Source organism: Balaenoptera physalus (genome assembly GCF_965194825.1).
Source record: "Balaenoptera physalus genome assembly, chromosome: 1".
NCBI lineage: Eukaryota > Metazoa > Chordata > Mammalia > Artiodactyla > Balaenopteridae > Balaenoptera > Balaenoptera physalus.
Window position 1 is genome coordinate 122,159,656 of NC_138882.1, and position 22,635 is coordinate 122,182,290.

The 22,635-nt window shown below is 43.2% G+C and overlaps 2 protein-coding genes across 2 annotated transcripts in view; one reads left to right on the forward strand and one right to left on the reverse strand.

The window, feature by feature from the left end:
• Positions 1-2,712: 2,712 nt before the first annotated feature.
• The window catches only part of CTBS (chitobiase), a gene marked incomplete at its 5' end in the record, with an annotated part of 71,805 nt that continues 51,882 nt past the window's right edge, over positions 2,713-22,635 (forward strand). Inside the window, 2 exon segments of the mRNA XM_082453898.1 lie at positions 2,713-2,967; positions 3,477-3,615. Of these exon segments, the coding sequence (XP_082310024.1) occupies positions 2,713-2,967; positions 3,477-3,615 (394 nt within the window).
• The window catches only part of SPATA1 (spermatogenesis associated 1), a 101,514-nt gene continuing 97,358 nt past the window's right edge, over positions 18,480-22,635 (reverse strand). The window contains exon 11 of the mRNA XM_082410428.1: positions 18,480-18,606. The gene's annotated coding sequence lies outside the window, so the exon portion shown is untranslated. The remainder of the gene's footprint in view (positions 18,607-22,635) is intronic.

Sequence of the window (22,635 nt, forward strand, 5' to 3'; positions counted from 1 at the left end):
CCCCAAAGCTAAGTGAATTTTCAGAAGATGAATTATTGTGTTATGTAATTGGCTCCATTTAATATCTGGGGAAATAGGGGGAAGTAGTATTGGCTCAGTTTGGTGGGTTGTGTACTCCATGACGTCTTTGTGCGGGCAGAGTTCTCCCTCCCAACTGTCACCGATCACAGCTAGAGAAGGAGCTCAGGAGAGGGGCTGCTCCCAGAAACCAGCAGCGGAAGGGCTGCCCCCAGGGACCCTGCAGGGTGGCTTGAGCTCCATTTCCAGTGGCTGGGTGTCCCAACTGGTCCTTGAACCCGTGGTCATCAGACAGGAGCCACAGCCTGCACGATGCACCCCTGAACACAATGGAGCCCTTGACAGGGGAGTAAGAAAGCCGTTTATCCTCCCCTGCACCTGGGAACGAACTTACATTTTCTGTTTCACAGACATGACTCCTAAGGTGAAAACCCTCACTTGAGGTGAGTTAATGAAATAAACAGGCAAAAATAAAATCCCCAACAGGATTACAAAAGAACTCTCATGTCTATTTTTGCTCCCAGGGCATTGCATTTTCACCTTATTCTGTTCCCCAACGGTCACCTCGAAACGTTTCCGGTTCTTGTTTTCAAGTTTGGAAGGCCTGTCTCCCCCTGTCCATGTGCACCCCAGGAGAAACGTGGGTGTGGGGGAAGGTGGCAGATTACAGGTGCCCTGGTGGTCCAGTCAGACTGCCCTTTAGGATAACACGATCAATCATGCTAACAGGAGGGATGGGATTCCCGTATGTTTGAGTGTGTACTGTAGGAACAGCCACGATATACATAAATAAGAATGAGGCAAGGCATAAATTATGTGGCTTAATAGAAAAATTCTTACTGGTTGCTCAGGCAGGTCAAAATTAGATGATCTCTTCTGTGGGATCAAGTGTAAATATTCAGGTCTTACAGATTGCTTCCATGTCCTAACCCAGCTCAGGGCTTAGTCTCTGAAACTGATCAAGAAAGCTGCAGTCTATAGACTGGAAAGTATTTAGCGTCAAACTGGCCATTCAATATTTATGATGGTTCAGGTCAGAGCATCTCCACAAACACTCCCTGACAGAGATAATCATCCCACCAGTTCTGAAAAATAGAGTGTTAGTTTCGAGTGACTCATTTAACATCAAAGCAAACTATTAAGTTGTCTATTTTGAAATTCCAGTATATAAAATTTTCAAAGGGCTTTAGAAGCCATTTAGGATGCATGTTCAGCTCTGTTATGGAACATGAAGAGCATTATTAAAAAGAAAAAGATTCTAAATGCATAAAGAATAAGGAGCTCATCCTCCCACTCCTGAACATTTCGAGCAGAGTCTGAGAACCTCTCTCCCTTTCTCCGTGTCTCCTGCATGGGGAGAAGCACGCCCTGGAACAATTCCAAGGAGACACTTCTTCCCTCTCTTCTTCTATTGGAGATGATTCACGGACAGGTGGGTTAGAAGCTTATGGGCTGCAGTCCAGTCCTGTCACGGTCAAGCTGTGTGCCTTTGCGCCAGTTGTTCAGTCTCTCCAAACCTCTGCCACTACATGGTGGAGGGATTGTCTAGTTGTTGGGAGGCGAAGATATTGAATAATATTCTTTCCTCCCTCCGGGAGTCTCATGACCATTAACCATCTGTGTTAGCAAAAGGCATTCTTCCAGTTTTCATATCAGATGAAGGTGAGGGTAAAAGCTGATAGTGAACTCATCTGGCTTGGGCACAATCCTTGTGACTAGGCTAAAGTTTAGTGCTCAGGGAGGGGGCAGGACTGGGGGCCTGAGACGGAGCTGACAAACTGGTCAGCCACACACTAGTTCAATGCCGAGTCATGTCCCCCATCAAGCTCCCCATCCTGCTAGCGGGGGAGGCTTCAACACCGATGGAGGGGGATCAAACATAAGGAGGTATAGCATTTCCAAGGTTAGAAAATTTGCAGATGCAGCTTCGAGATTCATTCGAGTCCCACAGCAATCACGGAAGCCTAACCTCCAAGCAAATATTACTCTTCCTTACCGGAGATGAACAAACTGAGGTCAGGTAATTTCAACAAACTGGGTAATGCTATTTGAGGAGTCAGCCTTGATGTTGAAACGGGCTCGTGAAAGAGAAGACAGAAAGGCCAAACGGCAGAGTAAGGGCCTCCAGCCCTTAGCAACCAGGCCTGGCTGCCTCTTGGCTTATCGTATACATAATATCGTGTATAGAAAAAGACACTGGAAGAAAAGAAGTACTTTAATCATGTGCTTATTTCTAAAATGATGGGATTAAAGATGTTTTATTTATTTTCATCTTTACGATATTTAAATGTTTTCCAAAATTTTTTACAATGAATAAGCATGACTTTGGAGAGGAGAAAAAAAAAGTGGTACTGCAAAATACAAAAAACAAAACAACACAAGTGGAGGGAAATATGGATGGAGGGACAAGAAGGTGGGAAATGAAAATCAAAACCCAAACCAAAAACTGGTCTCAGAAAACCAGGGCGGGCCCACTCTGACTCGCTCCACGCTTGGGGAGTCTGAGGCCCCTCCGCCGCCTCGCCGCGCACCCGCGCGCCCCTCCCCTCGCCCCCGCCAGAGGGCGCCCTGGGGCCGGCCCGCCGAGTCCTCGCCCTTCGCGTTTCCCTGGGTGCTTCTCCGCTGGGTGAGGAGAGAGCGCTCCCCGGCCGCGGGCGAACAGGAAGCGCCGGGGCACAGTGACGCGGGATCGGGATGCGGCACAGCGCACCCGCGCCTCACCCGCCGAGCACCGCGGCTCTGCACCGTCCAGCCCGGCGCGCGCACGGCCCCGCCGTCTCCACGCAGAGAGCGCAGCGGGCAGCCTCGCCCGGCCTGGGTGCGATGCCCACAGCTGCGGGTGGCCCTCGGGGCAGATCCCGGCCCGGGCTGCCTCCTACCCGTCCTCGCCAGGCTCCTGCGCCCGATTCCCCTCCCGGGCGCTCCAGCCTCGCCCAGAGGCCACCCTGGGTCACCTCTGCGCACCAGGGCACACCCAGGGGAGTGCATGACAAGATGCCACTTCCCCCAAGAGTGATTGCATTGTTTTTCACACTAAAACAAAAACAAAAACAAACTTTAACAAAAAGGGAAGTAATACACACATAGTAATATGTAGTTGTGAAAAATCCAAATAACCCATGTGTGTATTTTAAAAAATCAGTCTCCCTTCACCACCGTCTTACCAACTCCCTTCTCCATAAAGAGCTACTATCGATAGGTTCTTAAATGCATTCATATACATATAATAAGTATACTGTTGTGGATATGAGTGTGTTTGTCCATCCGACCATCAGTCCATCCATCCATACTTTAAGGCATGCATCCATCCACCCCTGGAAGAATATTAATCAAAATGTTAACGGTGGTAATTTTTAGGTGGTAGAATTAAAACGATTCTTATTTCCTGAATGTTCTACAATGAAAATATGGGTGCAGGGGGAGTTGTTACTATTTTTAAATCCATTTTCTCTCTTAAGGTTGTCCTCACCTCTACAATAAATGAACTAACTCTCAGGGGCATCTCTGAGTCTCCCCATCTTACTGGAGAGATCATCATCATCACCATCTCCCAGCTTCACCAAGCAGCGCTCTGGTCTCCTAGTAACAGACATGAAGGTTTGTGCCTCGGTGATTAATGACTATGATGGACTTGGCTACTGCCTACGGTTTTACCAGTTTCAAGAGCAGATTAATCGGAAGATGTTCGCTGCTGGCTTCTGGGAAATAGCAATAGAATCACGATGATAGTGTTATCTGTGGATTAAGAACTTATACGAAAGGGTATGTTTTTCTTTGTGATTCTTGAAAAGTGATTTTGAAAATTTTCTTTGATTTTTGGAGGCCAGAGAACCCAAGTTCTTATTTAAAATCTTGTTCTAACCAATCCTGAATCTTTACTGTCTTTGGGAGTTATGTAGCTTAGCCATTACAAGGCTCCTCCTTTCCTTGCCAGTGTTTGAAAAACAGCAAAGGGGTTTGGTGCTCTCACCTGAACACATGGCACCCAACATCCTTTTCTGGGATGTTTGTGAGAGGCAGACATACAAAGCCTGAGAGGGTCCGCTGCAGTGTTGCCACGCAGGGGTAGTTTGACTTTTGTATGTGTAATAGATTTATTAAAAATACATGTGCTAAAAATCACAATTTTAAAAGTAAATCAAAATGTTTAACATTTTGGTAATAAATGGAGGAAACAAGTAAGAGCCCTGTTTAAGCCTTTGATTCCCTGTGCATCAACCATTTCCAATAAATTATTATTGAATAAGCACCTGCTTCACCACCAGCCAATATGATCTGGGCAGGGAAATAGAGGATAGGAAAGCAGACCCACCCAACCCTCAGCGAATTGACAGAAATCCCAGTGTGTTTCCAAGCTTGTGGGAAGTGCATTACTCCAGGGATTCCTAGACTTTTACATCGCACAGACAAATAAAACTCCAAAATAAATTTAGGGATGGAGAAGCATGCCAACTTTTAATTTTGCCAAGTAAGGTCATTCAAAAAGAACCTGTCTTCTACTGGCACTACTGTTTTTTATAAAAGAAAGGACACACTGACAACAACAAAAAGGACATGACCTCAGAATAAAGGAGTGTCTTTTAAAAATTAATTTTGCATAATAAAATATTTTACCATATTTTCCTTAACTTTTCATTTTTTGCCCATTTTCCTACCTTAGTTCCAAGAGCACAAGGATGGTAATTTAACCTTTGTTTGATGGGGGTTGTTCTTACACTGTTCTAGGGCCATCATGATGACTATTAGTGAACAATATAGTACACTGAGGTGAGAAATATTAGCTATTTGGCCGAATTTATACTAATCCTGAATTTATACTAATCATAGGATCCTGTACTAATCCTGCACCCAAACTTTCCAATTTGGGTAAGCATACCACCATTTATTTTAATTTTAGATTGTTTTTGTTGTTTGTGTTGAGTTTGGATTTATATACTTTCTAGATAATTGAAGGTCCTTTTACTTGGATTCTTGTCAGTTGAAAACTCTCTGCTAGTGACCACCCAAAGAACTGAGCACTTTGATATCATATTCTTTGGCCTAAAGTATTTTCCAAATTATAATTGTTGAATTTCAAGAAACCAATGCTCCAAAGATGGGTTATACTAGCCAACGCCTTAAAATGAAATGGGGGAGGAGGAGACGATGGGAGGGAGGGAGATGGGGAGGGCAAGGAAAGAAAAAAGGGATGGAGGCAGAGGAGAAGGGGAAGGACAACAAAAATCAATTGAGATGAAAGGGGTGCTGTATACAAACAGATTTTTTTAAACTGTCCTAGAATTGCAGCAGATCCTGGGACCAAGAATCAACCTCCTATTTCTTGAAAGCAATCAGAAAGGCATTAAATCACCCAGAAGTTGGAAGCGGTTTGTCAGAGAAGATTCCCTGATCTGTCAGTGTTTATGACATATATCTCAACCTGCTGACATTGTCCAGCCCCAGGCCTGGTGGAATAACTACAAGGCAGCTCCCTGGATAATGAGGGGGCAGGAGGTTTTCTGGGCACAGGCTGTACTGTATTACAGAGTAGTAAGGGAAACCTCAACCTTGAATATGACTTTTTTTTTTCAAACTGAAAAGTTAAAGTATGTCAGCCAGGGAAATGAAAAGCCGTTAGTGGTTTTACCTCGTCTTGAAACCCAGAGATTTGACCCAGGTCCTGGATGTCTGGGAAAGGAATTCATTTGCAGCCTCAAATTTCTTGAGCTGCAATTCCCAAAGAACCTTCCATCAGAATGGACTTTTCAGAGAATTCATACAACCTTGGCACTTCCCCAAGCTTCATCCTTGACTTGGTTCCCCGATTCTTTTCTGGTCAAGTTATCCCAGATCTGTGTCTGCAGCTGTCACTTAGACGCACACTCTACAGCCTCTGACTTCTCTCCAGAGCTCCAGACACATATTTTTGTCTCCCATCCAACAGGCGTCTTAAACTCAGCAGATCCCCAATCAAATGGACCGCATTCTCCCCCCCAGCAGCACCCTCCCTCACTTGCTGTACTCCTTTCTTTACTTTGGTCAGCTGCGCTGTCATTTACCAAACTGCTCAAGCCAAAACCTCGGCGTCATCCTAAGCTCCATCTTCTTCCTTCACTGCAGTCTCCCCGTGGTCACCGAGGTCGGTCCTCTCCTGCCCTACCGCGCCTCGCTCTTCCATCCTCTTTGCTCCATTCCCCTGTCCAGGCCCTCAGCCCCTCTCACCCGGACCGGGGCAACTGCTTTCTAACTGGTTTCTGGGTCACAGTATCACCCCACCAGAACCTGTCCACATAGATGTCAGGAAGATCTCTGTAAATACTTGCCATGTCAGATCAGGTCCTTCCCATCTGACTCCCATCCACCCTAGTGTCCTCCTGGGACCTTCTCCACCAGGCATCCTGCGGGAGAGACTATAGATAATCCTCTGATTTACATTCTCCCCTCCTTCCTGATTAAAATAATAATTGTTAATTATATTTTCAAGTCCTTTGTGAGGTTTGATGTGGCCAAGTGAGAAGTTCTGGATAGTGGAATGTTAACAAAAGTATCATGAGAGAATTTCCAAAAACTTTTTCAGGGGGCGCTGGTGAGCATCCTTTGCTCCATTTCTTTTGCTCATTTCTCCACCCTACAGCCTGGAACTCAGATGTGATGGATTCCATCCTGGACCACGAAGATGAGGGACACACCCCAGGGGAGGAAGAGCAGCAAGCTGGATGGTGCCATGGAGCAGGACTGCCAGAGCCCTGACTACCAACCTCTGGAATTTTCTGCCAGAAATAAACTTCTAACGTGGTTAAGCCATTGTCATTTTGAGTCTCTGTCCCTTGCTGCTGAACCTAATCCTAGCTGACCTAGAATTTGGTACCGGATAGGGGATGCTGCAGGTAACGCCATGCTTATCTTTTTCTTTCTTTATGCTCCAGAGGGACTCAAGGAGCCAGCCAACCCCCCAGTGTTTAAATTCTTCACTCTCACCATAAAGGTTTATTACCATAGCCACTTGGCCTTCCAACGTTCTGGTTTCCATGATACTTTTTTCCCCAGGTGACCACAATGATAATTTGTGTAACTGTTCTGCCGCTGCATATCGCACACTGGTAGGTTTTGCAAGTGCATCTGATTGGCAGAATCACATCCAGAACCATACCTTCAAGGCATTCTGGAAATATGGCTTTATTTGCAGTTCTGCAGAACAGGCAGCACACTGGGAAGGCATGTGCAGTGCATCAGTCCAGACTATTCAATCTGCACGTGCTGCTCAATCCAGCCCCACACGGCAGCTCTTCTTCAGCAGACTTGCCAGGACATGCTTGCCTTCTTTACAACATTTCTGCAATTCCTTCTGCCTTGAATCTTGCCTCTCCCCCTCCCTCACTCCTCTGCCGGTGAGTTTATGCTTATGTCTCAACCCCTGGCAGAGCAAATCCATCCTGCCTGCTGTGGGATCTGTGCAGCACTTGGAATAATCCACTCACTGTCCTGAAGTGAAATATATTATTGGCTCACAGATCCCTCTTCTCCACTAAAAGGTGAGCTTCTCAAGGACCGAATGATAAGCGACTGTCGCATCTGTGCCCTCTTCTGCCTCCTACTTCTATCCCAGTCTGGCAGAGGCACTGAGGAAATGTTTGTTGAACTAGTGAACACTGACAATGGCTCCAAACTAAGCTACCTCCTCCCTCAGACTGCAGGGTTCAGAGTAGATTCCAGAACATGTATATGTATGGCTGAGTAGCTTTGCTGTGTACCTGAAACTATCACAGCATTGTTAATCAGCTATACTCCAATATAAAATAAAAAGTTAAAAAAAAAAAAAAAAAGTGGACTCCAGAGTAGAACCAGCTGTGTGTGAATCTCGGCTCTGCCGGGTCCCAGCTGGGGCATCCCGGGCATCCTATGTGACATCTCTGTGCGTTAGTTTCCTTCTCTGTGACATGAGTTCAATAACACCCGCAGGGTTGTTGGGAGGATTAAACGCCGGCGCCTGGGCAGCATGTGGTACAGCACCCAGCGCACAGATGGAACTCAGACATCAGCTGGTGTCATTCTGTGTGTGTCGCTCTCTTGCATGCTCTTCACTTTCCCTTTTTTTCTCCTCTCTCTGTACTTTGCTTATCAGTAACATTTCGACACAACGACCACTTTCCGAGCCACAGCACTGTGCCAGGACAAACACAGCCTTGGGGAGCTTGCTGGCTTTTAGGGAGGCAGACGCAAACCATGAGCCCCAGCAAAGCATGGCACTTGAATGATAGGAGTTTTCACCAGTTTCCATGGAAGCACAGGGGAAAGAGGCAGTCGCCGATGTGGATAGGGGCTTGGGGTGGGGGGAGGACTGGTCAGGAAATGATTTACAGAGGGGGGTGGTGATTCTTGCGATGGCTTTTAAAAGAGGTGCGGGAGGAAGAGGAGACTTCTGGGCAGAGAGAAGAGCATGTGTAAAGGCAGGGAGATGTCCAACACACAGTGTGGCTTAGAGGACTACCAGTAAAACTAGACCAGTGGTTCTCACACTTGAGCTTCCATCGGAATCCCCAGGAAGCCTGGATAATATGCAGATTGCTGGCCTCCTCTCCCAGAGTTTCTGCTTCACTAAATCTGGGGTTGGGCCTGAGGTCTTGCACGTCTAACAAGTTCCCAGGTGGTATTCGCGTTGCTGGTCCAGGACCACACTCTGAGAGCACTGGGGGGCCAGAGCATGATGGGGGAGTGGGGAGCAGGGAATAGTGAAAAGGAGAGTTGGGCTTCACAAGCTAGCTCAGGTGTTTAGATTTTATAAACACTGACAACAATACTTAAAGAGAAGAGTACACAATCAGATCTATGTGGCCTGAGTGGATGTTAAGGGCCTACGACTGCAGAAGGGTAGACTCGCGAGGAGTAGAATCCAGGTGAGCTGTGGAAGCAGAGGAAGAGGTGCTTCTCTCATCTCCAGGGTTAGGGCTTCTGCTCCTGTCTTCCATCCCATCACCATCTCCTCTGGACTCATCCTCTTCCAAATATCTTCAGCCTTTTTTTCTGCACACCCCTTCCTGTTGGGCATAGTTTAAGCCAAACCTTTAAACATATAGCACTCCAGGAATCACACTACCCAGCTCCTTTTGGCTGCTACTATTAATACATTTAAACCAAAATCATCTCAGTGAATGATCATCACCTGCCCCATTTCCTCACACTCGGTTCCTACCCCCTGAGTCTCATTCTGCACCAGCCTAAGCAATGAGATAGCACCTTGCTTTTCTGATTTACTTTACTTGCATCAGCCTTGCTTCTACCAAAAAGTCTTAAGAGAACCCTACATCAAGAGCTCCCGTAAACACAGTTAATAAATGTTGAAAATGCCAAAACAGAACTGAATTTTTAAGCCTCCAAGACTTTATTAACCTTTCTATTTCAAGACAGCTTATAGGAAATCTATGTGATAGAATATATTATTATTTTCCTGTTAGGAAGAACATAATCCAATTTGTCTAAACTGATGGAGTCAAAAAAAATTTGAGACTTATGTAAAGTATAATTCCATAGAGACGTATGTCTTAAGCTTTCCTGATCTGTCTAGAGCTATGTTCCTTAGAAACAGGATTTATCCACCTTTGTATTAATTACTGTAAGAAGTGTCCATGAATTATCCATCCCTTGTTTCTACATTTTAAATTTTTTAAAGGCTTGAGATAGGGGAATTCCCTGGAGGTCCAGTGGTTAGGACTCTGCACTTCCACTGCAGGGGGCACAGGTTCCATACCAGGGCACGGCCAAAAAAAAAAGAAAGAAAGAAAAAATAATAAAGGTTTGAGATTAAAATGGGGCCTGTTGGGTATTGGGAGCATAAGCAAAGCCTACTCTTAAAGGTTCTTTATTCAAATGTTGTAAACAAACATGGAACATCCATTGAACCCAGTTCAAGCCCTTGGATGTACAACAGGGATTGGTTTACTTCCTGAACAGGCAGTTTTCTGAGTGTTGCTTAGAGCCAGAGATCTCACACTTCTGTTTGAAATTTTCCCTCTCTTCTGGACCATTTATATATCTGCTGCAAATCCTTGATGTCAAATAGTCTTTTCACAGGTACCTTCCAAAAGTGAGGGAATTGAAATATCTCCAAAATCAATTTCTAACTCAGGCAGAATGCCTTTTATAATGTCAATAGTCAGAAGAGCTAGGAAATTCTAGAAACAAACAGAGGCCCATTTCCTATCAATAAGTTTGCTCCTTTTTAAAAGTTTTTTCTCCACTTTATTCCTGCTGTGACTTTGCAAAAACACATAGCTTTCTCAACTTCCCTGAGAGCGAAACTAACTTTATTTTTCTAATGAGTGGGAACACCACCAATTCTTCCATGATTATCAGAATCTTCTGAGGTTAAGGGCTTCTCTCTTTTTAAAGCAAACAACTTCTTCTTTTAGACATAGTTCCAGGTCCATTTACTTGATTTGATTAGGGGCACAGAGCAGAAAGCCTGTGATCTTAGCTCCCATGCTCCCCTTCCCCTGGACCCCCCGGAGACTAACCCCCAGTGTGCAGGTAGAGCCGAGCCTGTGCCGCAATCCTGAAGGAGCCCAAGATGCCCAGTGAGATGGAGCTGGAGGAGGGGCAGGAAGAGGAGAGGAGGAGGCCTCTCTGTGTCCCCAACTCCAGAGATCATCCCCAAGCCAAAAGAAAAAATTGGCTGTGTTATTTTTACACTTGAGGCAATTCAGTGAAGTCCAGGCCTTTATCTTACCGGTTTCGTTGCTTTCTCAAGTGCAGAATCTTTAGTGGTCATTTAAAAACCACCGGAATATTTTCTCCTTAACACTGGTTCCTGCCAACTTGAAATTGGCTTCTCTTTTTGTCTCCCGTCCAACAGGCGTCTTAAACTCAGCAGATCCCCAATCAAATGGACCGCATTCTCCCCCGCAGCAGCACCCTCCCTCACTTGCTGTACTCCTTTCTTTGGTCAGCTGCGCTGTCATTTACCAAACTGCTTGAGCCAAAACCTCGGCGTCATCCTAAACTCCATCTTCTTCCTTCACTGCAGTCTCCCCATGGTCACCGAGGTCTGTCCTCTTGTGACCTTGTGAATGCGGTCCAAGAGAAATTAGTTCTCTCTTTCTCATCTGGGAGGAACCCAGTCGGATTTCTGCCTACAGATGATAAAACCCTGCCCCATGTCCACACCAGATCTGTCCTCCTAGTGCAGGTCGGGAGGCTGGCTGAAAGCAAGGGTGACCATGGGGCCAGGGGGATGATCCCAAAGAGCAATTAGGCTGCTGCCCGGGGCCTGGTGTACCTGAAGCTCATAGCTTTTCAGAACTGCAGTGGTAGGGAATTGGCGAGGAAACTATGGTAAGTGAAGACCTAAAAGGACCTGAATGTCCTCAGGTTTAACATGGAAATGTTCTCCAGCTCTCTGAGAGCTATCCCAAGGTTAGCACATTAGGGCCTGGTACCAGACAGATACTGGATAAATACTTATAGGATGAATGAATAGACACACTGCTAGAATGAACTAAACATAAATACTAGGGATGTTCTTTATATTTTCTTTCAAATGTTTTGATTTGAAAAATGTCTTAGCCATTTCCCCCATCTTGTTTCCAGATTCATTCTCCCCAAGTTGATGAACATGACGGTTACTGGCCCAAAGACCCCTTCATACCATCAAAGCTTCATACCATCAAAGCTTCATCCGCCTTCATACCATCAAAGCTGACTGCTATGATGGCATCCCATCTCTCTGCCCCTGTTAACTTTGAGCACACCAGTGGGAAGGTTGGAAATATTTATGCCCCTGAAAATATGTCGAACACTATAATATTCTCAGTGCTCTCTACCTGCTGCATGTGACCACCAAGAAGATAGTCTATGAACTGCAGAGGTGGGTGTGAACGCTACCCTGTACTTGCTGACCTTCCTCACAGCTGTCAGATGGAGATGATCAGATGACAGGACCTCAGCCCTTGCCAACAGAAGGTTGTGAAGCCCAGTGGGACTGGAACATGAATGGCTTCTCAGTCTACACTCCGGGGGTCCCAGGACAAGAGCTTCCCAGCACCTTCCCTGGACCAGCACCCCAGGGGGCATGACACTCAGTGCCCACTCTCTTTAATCAATGTTGTACTGATTTGATCAGTGGTTTTCAAACTCTGTCCTACACAATCTGAGATGTTCTGCCCAGGAACCATGGTGAGGGACGGTGTGTGAGCAAAAATTCAAGCATTCCCTCTTCTAAATTGAACAGCCCTACTTTTTGTTTTTTAATTGATTTTGTATGTTAAGTTTCTACTCTTTTATGGGAAGGTAATGCTCCATTCTTCAAACAACAATGATAGCTTACGAGGCCAAATATTAGGGTTCTAATAGTTCTAACATGGGACTCTGCTTCCTATAGGCACTTAACCCATGCTCATTCAATTGAAGCGGCACTGCCTTCTCTGAACTTCATTTCCAAATTGAAACATTTGGGACTGAGTTTCCATTCCTGTGACTCACTGTAGGAAAACTGAAAAGAACCTGAAGTCAACCATGTCTTTCTGCTGTTGTTTACCCAAATCAACACCTGTTGTTTACCAAACACCTAGCTTATAGTAAGCACTCAATGCATGTTGCTGAATAGATAAATGACTAAATGAATGATGTGTGATCCTGCACAAGTTACTTGTTGTCAACGGTAAAATGAGCCTAAATCCACATTTTTTTGCAGTGTATGGTGAATATATAATGAAAGAAGATGGGTAAGTTGTTTATCACATAGTAGGATCAACAAATATTCACTTTATTCTCTTCCCCTTCATGTAAACAGTAGATCTTATTCTCTTTGACCCTCTTTTCCTGCCAGGAAATCACTTAATCTGATGGAAATAATTGATGGACCAATCACATCTGATTTCCATAAACAGGGTAGGAGGCCTACCCTTCAGATTTCTGTCCATACAGAACTTGGCCAGATGCCAATGTAACTAATAAATATACTGAAATACTGTACAAGTTTGGGATACATAAGATCTTTGAATGACTACTTTGATGATGGAAAGTTATCATGTGATACCACAGCAATAAAGAAATTTAATTACTGTTCTTCATTTAAAAAAATAGATGGTGGAAACCTTACAACATTTAGATGAGAATAACCACCATGGAATCCATAAAGGTGTTGTACATAATTACCTAGAATTGGTTCTTCTCACTCACAGATCTACCTGGGAGACCTTAGATAATATTTAGAAGCAATTTGGCGATAAGATTCAATATAGGTAAAACTAGATTAGGGTTATATCACTTGATCAGGGATTCTTGTAATGGACCATGATGAGATAAATTAACAGAATTCTCCAGATGTGGAGGCATTGACAGCTGAGTGCACAGCTAATAGCAGGAATTTGGGACCCATTCAAAGCTTTGAAAGTTAAGCTACATGGTGGTGAACTTAACAACATGGAAACAAGTTTGCTCTTCTCCATGACCTACAATCTTGTCAAGGCTGAGGATCAACTGCTACAAGTGGCCACAGTGGATAAATCCTCATTAGGCACCTTTTCAAAAAAGTATAGGCTAACAGGGAAACCAATAGTTCTTTTAGTTTTGAAATGGTTTTTAAATGAGAGTTCAAAGCCAAGTGGACAAAATATGTTTTCTAGCTAACTCTTTAAAATCATGCTCTATTCCAAAGGACACTACATCCGTATGAGGATAAGTTATGCTGTGCTTTGAATTTTGGAGGTATTGAGGTTGCAATATTGGGAGAAGATTATTGTTCGAAAAATTTTAAGAAGAACTAGGGAGAGGGGACAGCTACAGAGCTGTTCAGACCAACCTTTCTCTGACACATTTACCTAATTGGGCTAACGTCTTTCCAAATTGCCCCTGTGAATATAAAAGACTGTCAAGTGCCTTGCTGAGAGCCAGATGCACCCTATCTGCTTCATCCTCCTGACCTAGAAACCCCATCAGAAGTGGAAATGAGCAGACCGCCTATGAACTGCAGCCAGTGGACCCTTGCTGGTTTTGAGTGATTATCTCTGAAATGCTCTGAAACCATCAGCTTCAAAATCTACCCCAGATTTTTTGTGAGGGATGGATGTTGTGCTTGATGAAATAAAATTCATATTTTAAAACAAGACAAGAGAAATCTAAACAGAAAATTTTTTTCTCTGCCCATTTGGGCCTCCTCCCTTCCCTACAGTGTGCATTGTTCATCTGCATTATTCATTAACCAGACTTCCCCAATGGCAGAAATACCTGCTCTGCCACAAAGATCAATTTTCTCCTTTCGCCAGCCATGTAACTCCTTAGAAGATAACATTCCTTTCTCAATCCTGTAAGGGGTCATGATGACCCACCACTCACCTTGTGCGTGCAAACTCTTTGGTGAACTTTATGTACACTGCCAACATCTCACTTCCCTTAAAGATAGTGATTGGTGCAGAACAGACGGGTGAGATGACCTGGGGAGATACGGGGCCACATCTTTTGGATGGTCTTAGCTTAAATACTTACTTATGACCTTATGGATGTCACTAGCTATATTACTTGTATTCTGCCTATTTTGCAAGATTATTGCTCCTTGCATTATCAGCTTGTGACTGAACCACCGATAAAAAAAATAATGACTAGAGGACTTGAAATGATTGACCAAATATAGAGTTCTATAAGATCAATGATTTTAACAGTGTACCTCTAGTTATGGGAAGAAGCAACAAGAGGGAAACATTTCCTAGACCAAAACAGGCTAGGAAAATAGGCTGTCCAGGGGCTTTTAGTTACTGTTAATAGGGCCTAGTCCAGTAACAGCACATTGAATGACCTATCAATGAAATCCTTGCCTGACCTGGGAATGAGCATTCTTAGCACTGTGGGACAAACCTTTCATAAAATGTTTCCCAAACCTTGATTGAAATAAAGACCGAAAAGGAAGAAACTGTAAAATAAAGACTATTGCCCACCATCCAGTTCTACAAGAATCAAGTCATTAGCCACTGCAGTCACTGACCTATAGCACACCCTGAAAGAATTCAGAGCGAAGATCAGGATGAGGCAATTTGTGTTCTGGGAAGAATGGAAGAACTGGCCCTCACATAGATATATTCAGGAGAAAATCTTATGAACCCAGTTTTTTGCATCTTCCCATAATTAGAAAAGCACTAAAACCTTTAAAGAAGATATCTGTTCCTTGCGAGTAGCAGTAACCTTCTACCAAGACGTGTGCTTGATCGTACATACCCCTTCTCTGAAATCACATATATACTGGCCTCCCCCTTTACATCTTTGGAACAGTCCTCAGAGCTTTCTGAAAGATTGTCTCCTTGGTTATAATCCTCAGGTTGATGTGAATAAAATTTTCCATTTGTTTTTTAGATTGACTGTTGATTAATTGTTCATTGATCTGTTAAATCTCCCAAACTCTATCTTTTATGACTTAAAAATATTTGTGATATTTGCTGCCTCTGGCACAGCTTATGCTCCCGTGATTTCTTAAAAGCTCACCAACAGTGGTTCGTCATCCTTTACATAAGATCCCTAACAATAGCTTAGCGCATATTGAGTTCTTAATATAAGCCGAGTACTGTTCTAAAAGTGTAATACACTATTAACATATTTAACCCTGTGAACTAGGTACTATTATTGTCCCCATTTTATAGATGAGTCACGTAGTGTATGAAGCACATAGTATATAAAACTTGCCCAAAGGCACACAGGTATCAATAATAAGTAAAGCAAATATTTGAAGCCAGGCAATCTGGTGCTGGATCCTATAAGGTGAGCCTTTACACTACACCGCCTCTGTTCAGAAACCTGGGGCAATTGTTTGGCCCTTGACCTCTGTCATATCACCTCCTCCACTGTACCTGCGTGTCCAGCTTTCTTTCCCTCCACCTGAAGTTCGGTGTGAAGCCTTCCTGATGGATGTACCAGTGAATTTCCTTAGAAACACGTCCATTCAGTTGTCTTCTCAGATCAACCTTCTTGTCATCCGTGCTTTACCAAATGAGCCATCTGCAATTCACCCGAGTTCTTCTGGTTCTGACTGTACATTGCTAACTACCATGAAACAATAAAATAGTATCAGTTCATAGCCATCATTGTTAAGTATGGGTCGGAAAAGCTAGTGTTTCAATCAAATTATCTGTGTTATCTAGTTAAGAGTGACCATGAGTGAGCCACTCAAGGCCCTTCTTTCAACCACCCTGCTCTCTCTTCGGTGGGAATTGGCGACTACCCCACTAATTTGGAAAGACTCCATTTCACACACTGGCTCTTCTAGGATATGGACCCTCTGTGTTCAAGTATTGTAAGGTGACTTCGTCCTGTCCTAACACTATTCTTTGGGTGATTGGTATCATTCAGATATCAATCATAGATTTTTAAAAGTGGTTGTGAGTCTTTGGAAATCCAGATGTAGAGTCCAGAACTTGCTTCATCTCTAGGGTCTTTTCTCTGAATTTCCAGAAACTGGAAGCTCACAGAATGATCTCTGTCCTACCAAATCTGTACAGTGCTCACCCAGTGTAGCCAAGGCACGGTCCCTGATTTTTAACTAATTTTGGAGTCTATCTTTAGCTGTCCATGCCAAGAAGATCAGAGAAAGCAGGGTTTAGCCTAACATACTCATTCAAAGACTCTCTTGTTTATAAATGCAAATTTCTACAGACATCAAACAAAAGCAGGGCATTTGAAGGCTTTAAGATGATTTGTATTGCATCTATCCATATTTCTGCAATTTGTTCTATGGCTGCTCTAAATGTTTCCTAATGTTCCAAGTTATATTTTTTTCTTATATGTGCATTGAAGGGGAAGGGTGGATGTGTGTGTGTACACACACACACACACACACACACACTCACTCACTCACTTATAATTGTCACCTGGAGGTTTGGGGTTGGTCCTGGAGTAGGGCATCACTTGGTATTTGCTTCATGTCTCGTTGTGTCCCAAATACCCTTTTTATTCTTTCCTTCTCCAAAATCTAATCAAGCTTCTTCAGAGACCTAGAGACACCTGCTGGTAGATGCTGATACTATACCAATACTACTCAAGACAGATGACCCAAGACAAGTCATTCAAAATTAAGCCACAGAAGAGCTCTAGAAATGGGGGAGTGAGAGGTGGGGTGCTGTACCTAGGCTGTGGCTGTGGAGATAAAATAAAAACCCCTGACTTGAGAAAGATTTGTATTGCTAATCCATCTGTCAGTTCACACCCTAAACACTGACTTGGTTTCCTTCCCTTAGAATTAACTAACAACTAGTGTCATCAGCACAGGCAAAGCCATATTTAATGGAGTGCAGATTAGGGCTAGCCGGAAGCTTATGACATTTATTTTGGATAAACTCTGATCCATGTATTACTTATGGGTATTTGGGGGGCCTTTTTAGAGAATTCTAATGGGGGATAATAATAGCATTACCACAAAAGGTAGTTTTGCTTTTTTTTTTTTTTTTTTTTTTTTAATGACTAAATCAACAGTGCCTGGCACATAGTAAGTGCTATTATGATTTTTTTTTTTTTTTTTTTTTTTTTTGGCTGTGTTGGGTCTTTGTTTCTGTGCGAGGGCTTTCTCTAGTTGCGGCAAGCGGGGGCCACTCTTCATCGCGGTGCGCGGGCCTCTCACTATCGCGGCCTCTCTTGCTGCGGAGCACAGGCTCCAGACGCGCAGGCTCAGTAGTTGTGGCTCACGGGCCCAGTTGCTCCGCGGCATGTGGGACCTTCCCAGACCAGGGCTCGAGCCCGTGTCCCCTGCATTGGCAGGCAGACTCTCAACCACTGCACCACCAGGGAAGCCCCTATTATGATTTTTATTGCCTGATGATGGGCTTGCTTTGCCAGTTTCCATGACTTTGCAGCTGTGACACTGAGTAAATGCTATGAGGATGACATGGTCCTAGTTCTGAAGGTCAGGGGCAATGCTGGGCAGCTTACCAGCATCAAACTTATTCTGAAGTTCCTATTCAGGATTTCTTTCTTTCCTTCCTTCTTCCTTCCTTCCTTCTTTCCTTCCTTCCTTCCTCCTTCCCTCCCTCCCTCCCTCCTCTTTCTTTTCTTTCTTTCTTTCTTTCTTTCTTTCTTTCTTTCTTTCTTTCTTTCTTTCTTTCTTTCTTTCTTTCTTTCTTTCTTTCCTTTCTTTCTTTCTTTCTCTCTTTCTCTCTTTCTTCTTTCCACATCTGCCTTTACTGTGAGCAGCAGGTGGGACACTTCCAGCAATAGTTAAAAAAAAAATTAATTTACAAAAACCAAGATTCAATCCACCTGGTTGGATCCCTTAGGAGCTCATATGTAGATGCCAACCCAGAGCAACAGGAAGAGAACTCCAAAGTCAATGAATAGCAAGGTCACCAAGGAGATGAGAAGCTTTTTGTACATATCATGAGTGTGCTTGGTGGAGGTGGCTTCATAAACAAAGTACCAGCGAGTGAAGAACCAGCCAATAGCCAACAGCCCCATGGTCAGATAGGGGAAGATAGCCAGGTTCCCTGGGATGGTGTATCTGTTCGTGGCCTTGAGCTCCATTTTTCTGGACACAGAGTAATCCACCAGTTTGCCCCGTCTGGGTTTGCATCTGCTGCTTTGGACCTTCCTGTTGGGGTACAGGCAGAGGCTGTGATGGCATCAGGAAGACTGCCCAGAATGATCCTATAAAAAAAAAAAAGTGAGCTCTGAATGGGAAAGATGGTAGACAAGATAAAAGTTGTCTTTCAGCATACAGATGGCCGACAGGCACATGAAAAGATGCTGAACATCACTAATCATCAGAGAAATGCAAATCAAAATGATGATATCACCTCACACCTGTCAGAATGGCCATCATCAAAAAGACCACAAATAACAAATGCTGGCAAGGAGGTAAAGAAAAGGGAACCCTTGTACATTGTTGGAGGGAATGTAAATTGGTACAGCTACTATGGAAAACAGTATGGAGGGTCCTCAAAAAACTAAATATAAACCTACCATATGATCCAGAAATTCCACTCTTGGGTATATATCTGAAGAAAACAAAAACACTAATTCCAAAAGGTATATGCACCCCAATGTTCACAGCAGCACTATTTACGCTAGCCAAGATATGGAAGCAACCCAAATGTCCATCAACAGATGAATGGATAAAGAAGATATGGTATACATACACGCACACACACACACACACACACACACACACACACACAATGGAATACTACTCAGCCATATAAAAGAATGAAATTTTGCCATTTGTAACAACATGGATGGACCTGGAGGGTATTATGCTAAGTGAAATAAGTCAGACAGACTTATAACTAGTAACTCACTAGTGGTTACTAGTGAGAAGAGGCAAGGGGGAGGGGCAAGGGGAAGGGGCAAGATAGGGGTAGGGGGTTAAGAGGTACAGCTAATATGTATAAAATAAATAAACTACAAGGATAATGTATAGCACAGGAAATACAGCCAATATTTTATAATAATTATAAATGAAGTATAAGCTATAAAAATGCTGAATTACTATGTTGTATACCTAAAACTATTATAATGTTGTAAATCAACTATACCGCCAAAAAATGTTGTCTTTCAGTGAGTTGTTTTTAAAATCCATAAACGTATTTCTGGGAACTTTGAGCGGAGGATTTGCACAGCAATTTTTAAAAGTCTGGATAAATATATGAACACATAAGTAACCTGGTGTATGATCTTGCTGCAGACCCAGGGAAAAGCATGGAAGCCACAGAAAAGCAGAAAAAAGTGATCTCCCTTCTCAGTAGAAGCTTCTCCTTGCTCTGGACCCAGCCATTCTTCATGCTCGACGATATGATTTCTACGTTTCAGGGTTTCCCCTGCAGCAAAGCTTACACCCCCTTGTCATATTCTAGGTCTCAGCAACGGGTGAACAGAGATATTCACGAGAAACACAGCATTTCTTTGCTACTGAATGTTGCCGTTTTTAGACAGTGTTTTTTTCCCTCAGTTAAACTTAAAACATTGCTCTTGATCAGCGAAAGCTTCTTCCTCTCAGGGCTGCTTGCATCTGCCTTGGATGTGCATTTTAATGTTACTTCATGGTGAGGAGAATTGGAGGCATTTTCCTCCTTGTCCTAAATGATTTCCTAAGAGTTTTAAGATCATTGTGCTTTATGCATAGACTCTACATCTAATCTGGATGTAAAAATTGCTATTATCTATGCATCATGACAACAAGAGGGGTTTTATAATTTGAGAGGGCTAGAGTAGCTTAAGCTACTGAGATAGAAGATATTATGTATATTTGAGATACGACGTAGGGATCTAGTTGTTCAGTTTAAATTGGGTCAAAATGCCAGTGAAATATAAATGATGTTCATATGATATTTTAACATGCCATCTTTTTTCTCTTTTGAAGATGACATTGGCACACCATTGTAATCATGTCTGTCAACAAAATGACCTTGAACTCCATTAAAAAATGCAAATAACTTTGTCCATAGAATTTGATGCCAAGATAAACATGCAAACAAAGAATTTCAAGTTATTATTTCCTGTACCTCAGGATCAGTGATGCACTGATAAATGGTTCTCAAAAAATACATAAAACAAAACACGAAAACAATGCTGATTGAATTGTAATATTTGCCGACTTTCATAATATAAATACTTCTGTTGTGGCCACTTTTGAGCTACCAACAGTTACTAGCTTACAAAATTCCTGAATACTTAACAGTTAGATCTGGTGAGCTGGCATGAGCTGCTTCCGGGGCACCACTATATCTATTTCTCTTTCATGCTCTCTTACCTCTGGGCCTTTGCACCTGCTGTTCTTTTTGCCTGGAATGCTCCAGTGACCTCTCTCCTCACTTCACAAATTGGCTCTTCACTTAGCATCATTGGAATCCTTAAATGAATTAAACAGTGGTATAAAGCACTTGGAATGATGTCTGGCATACAGTGAACACTATTTAAGAGATGTTTATTAATATTCTTTTCCTTCACTGACCACCTAAGACTGAATTAGGTGTTCTTCTGTGTGCCCAGCCTGCTGTACTTCTCCTGTGGTACCTCCCTGACTCTGTTGTACTGGCTCCCTTTCCAGCCCTTGTTGGATCAACCTCCATAATAGACGGACTGGCTTTGTTTACTGTTACATCCCTGCCTAGCAGAGTGCCTGGAAAGTGGAAGACTCTCAATATGTGTTTGTTAAATAATAACCTGATAGATCATTGAATCTGTTATGTACTACCAACTTGAATGAGGAATTAAGAAGGTCCATGTGGATGTCAAGAAATGGTTATAAGAAACAGGTAGAGGGGAAGATTTGGTGATAGCTAAAGAAACTATATTTTCTGAGGATGTCTAGACTCTTATTTGTGCTGACAGAAAGGGTGTTCTTTGTTTGGACTAACCAAAGTGGAGAAAGTTTCAGTTAGGGTCTTCCGATGTTTCCATAGACAATCCCATTATCATGTGGGTGTGGGGACTTCTACACTGTGCCAACTGGTGACTTTCTCCAGCATTACAAGAACACTTGTAATCTCAGGGGCTCTCTCCCAATTTTTATTTTATTTTATTATTATTATTTTTAACATCTTTATTGGAGTATAATTGCTTTACAAGGGTGTGTTAGTTTCTGCTGTATAGCAAAGTGAATCAGCTATACATATACATATATCCCCATAGCCCCTCCCTCTTGCGCCTCCCTCCCACCCTCCCTATCCCACCCATCTAGGTGGTCACAAAGCATTGAGCTGATCTCCCTGTGCTATGCAGCTGCTTCCCACTAGCTATCTGTTTTACATTTGGTAGTGTATGTATGTCAGTGCTACTCTCTCAGTTCGTCCCAGCTTACCCTTCCCCCTCTCCCCATGTCCTCAAGTCCATTGTCTATGTCTGAGTCTTTATTCCTGTCCTGCCCCTAGGTTCATCAGAACCTTTTTTTTTAGATTCCATATATATGTGTTAGCATACGGTATTTGTTTTTCTCTTTCTGACTTACTTCACTCTGTATGACAGAATCTAGGTCTATCCACCCCACTACAAATAACTCAATTTCGTTCCTCTTCATGGCTGAGTAATATTCCATTGTATATATGTGCCACATCTTCTTTATCCATTCATCTGTTGATGGACACTTGGGTTGCTTCCATGTCCTGGCTATTGTAAATAGAGCTGCAATGAACATTGTGGTACAGGACTCTTTTTGAATTATGGTTTTCTCTGTGTATATGCCCAGTAGTGGGATTGCTGGGTCGTATGGTAGTTCTATTTTTACTTTTTAAAGGAACCTCCATACTGTTCTCCATAGTGGCTGTATCAATTTACATTCCCACCAACAGTGCAAGAGGGTTCCCTTTTCTCCACACCCTCTCCAGCATTTATTGTTTGTAGATTTTTTGGTGATGGCCATTCTGACCAGTGTGAGGTGATACCTCATTGTAGTTTTGATTTGCATTTCTCTAATGATTAGTAATGTTGCACATCCTTTCATGTGTTTGTTGGCAATCTGTATATCTTCTTTGGAGAAATGTCTACTTAGGTCTTCCAAAGAGCTAACACTTATCCTTCTCAAACTCTTCTCCCTATTTTTTCAAGATCCTTATCTTACACTGGGAGGAGAGGGGTGGTGCCGGTTGAGGGAGGTTATCTCTAAAACAGCTCTAATGAAATCTTGCAAGCTGTTCAGCCAAGGCTCCAGGTGACTTCATTATCCCATTGCTAAGATTTTAC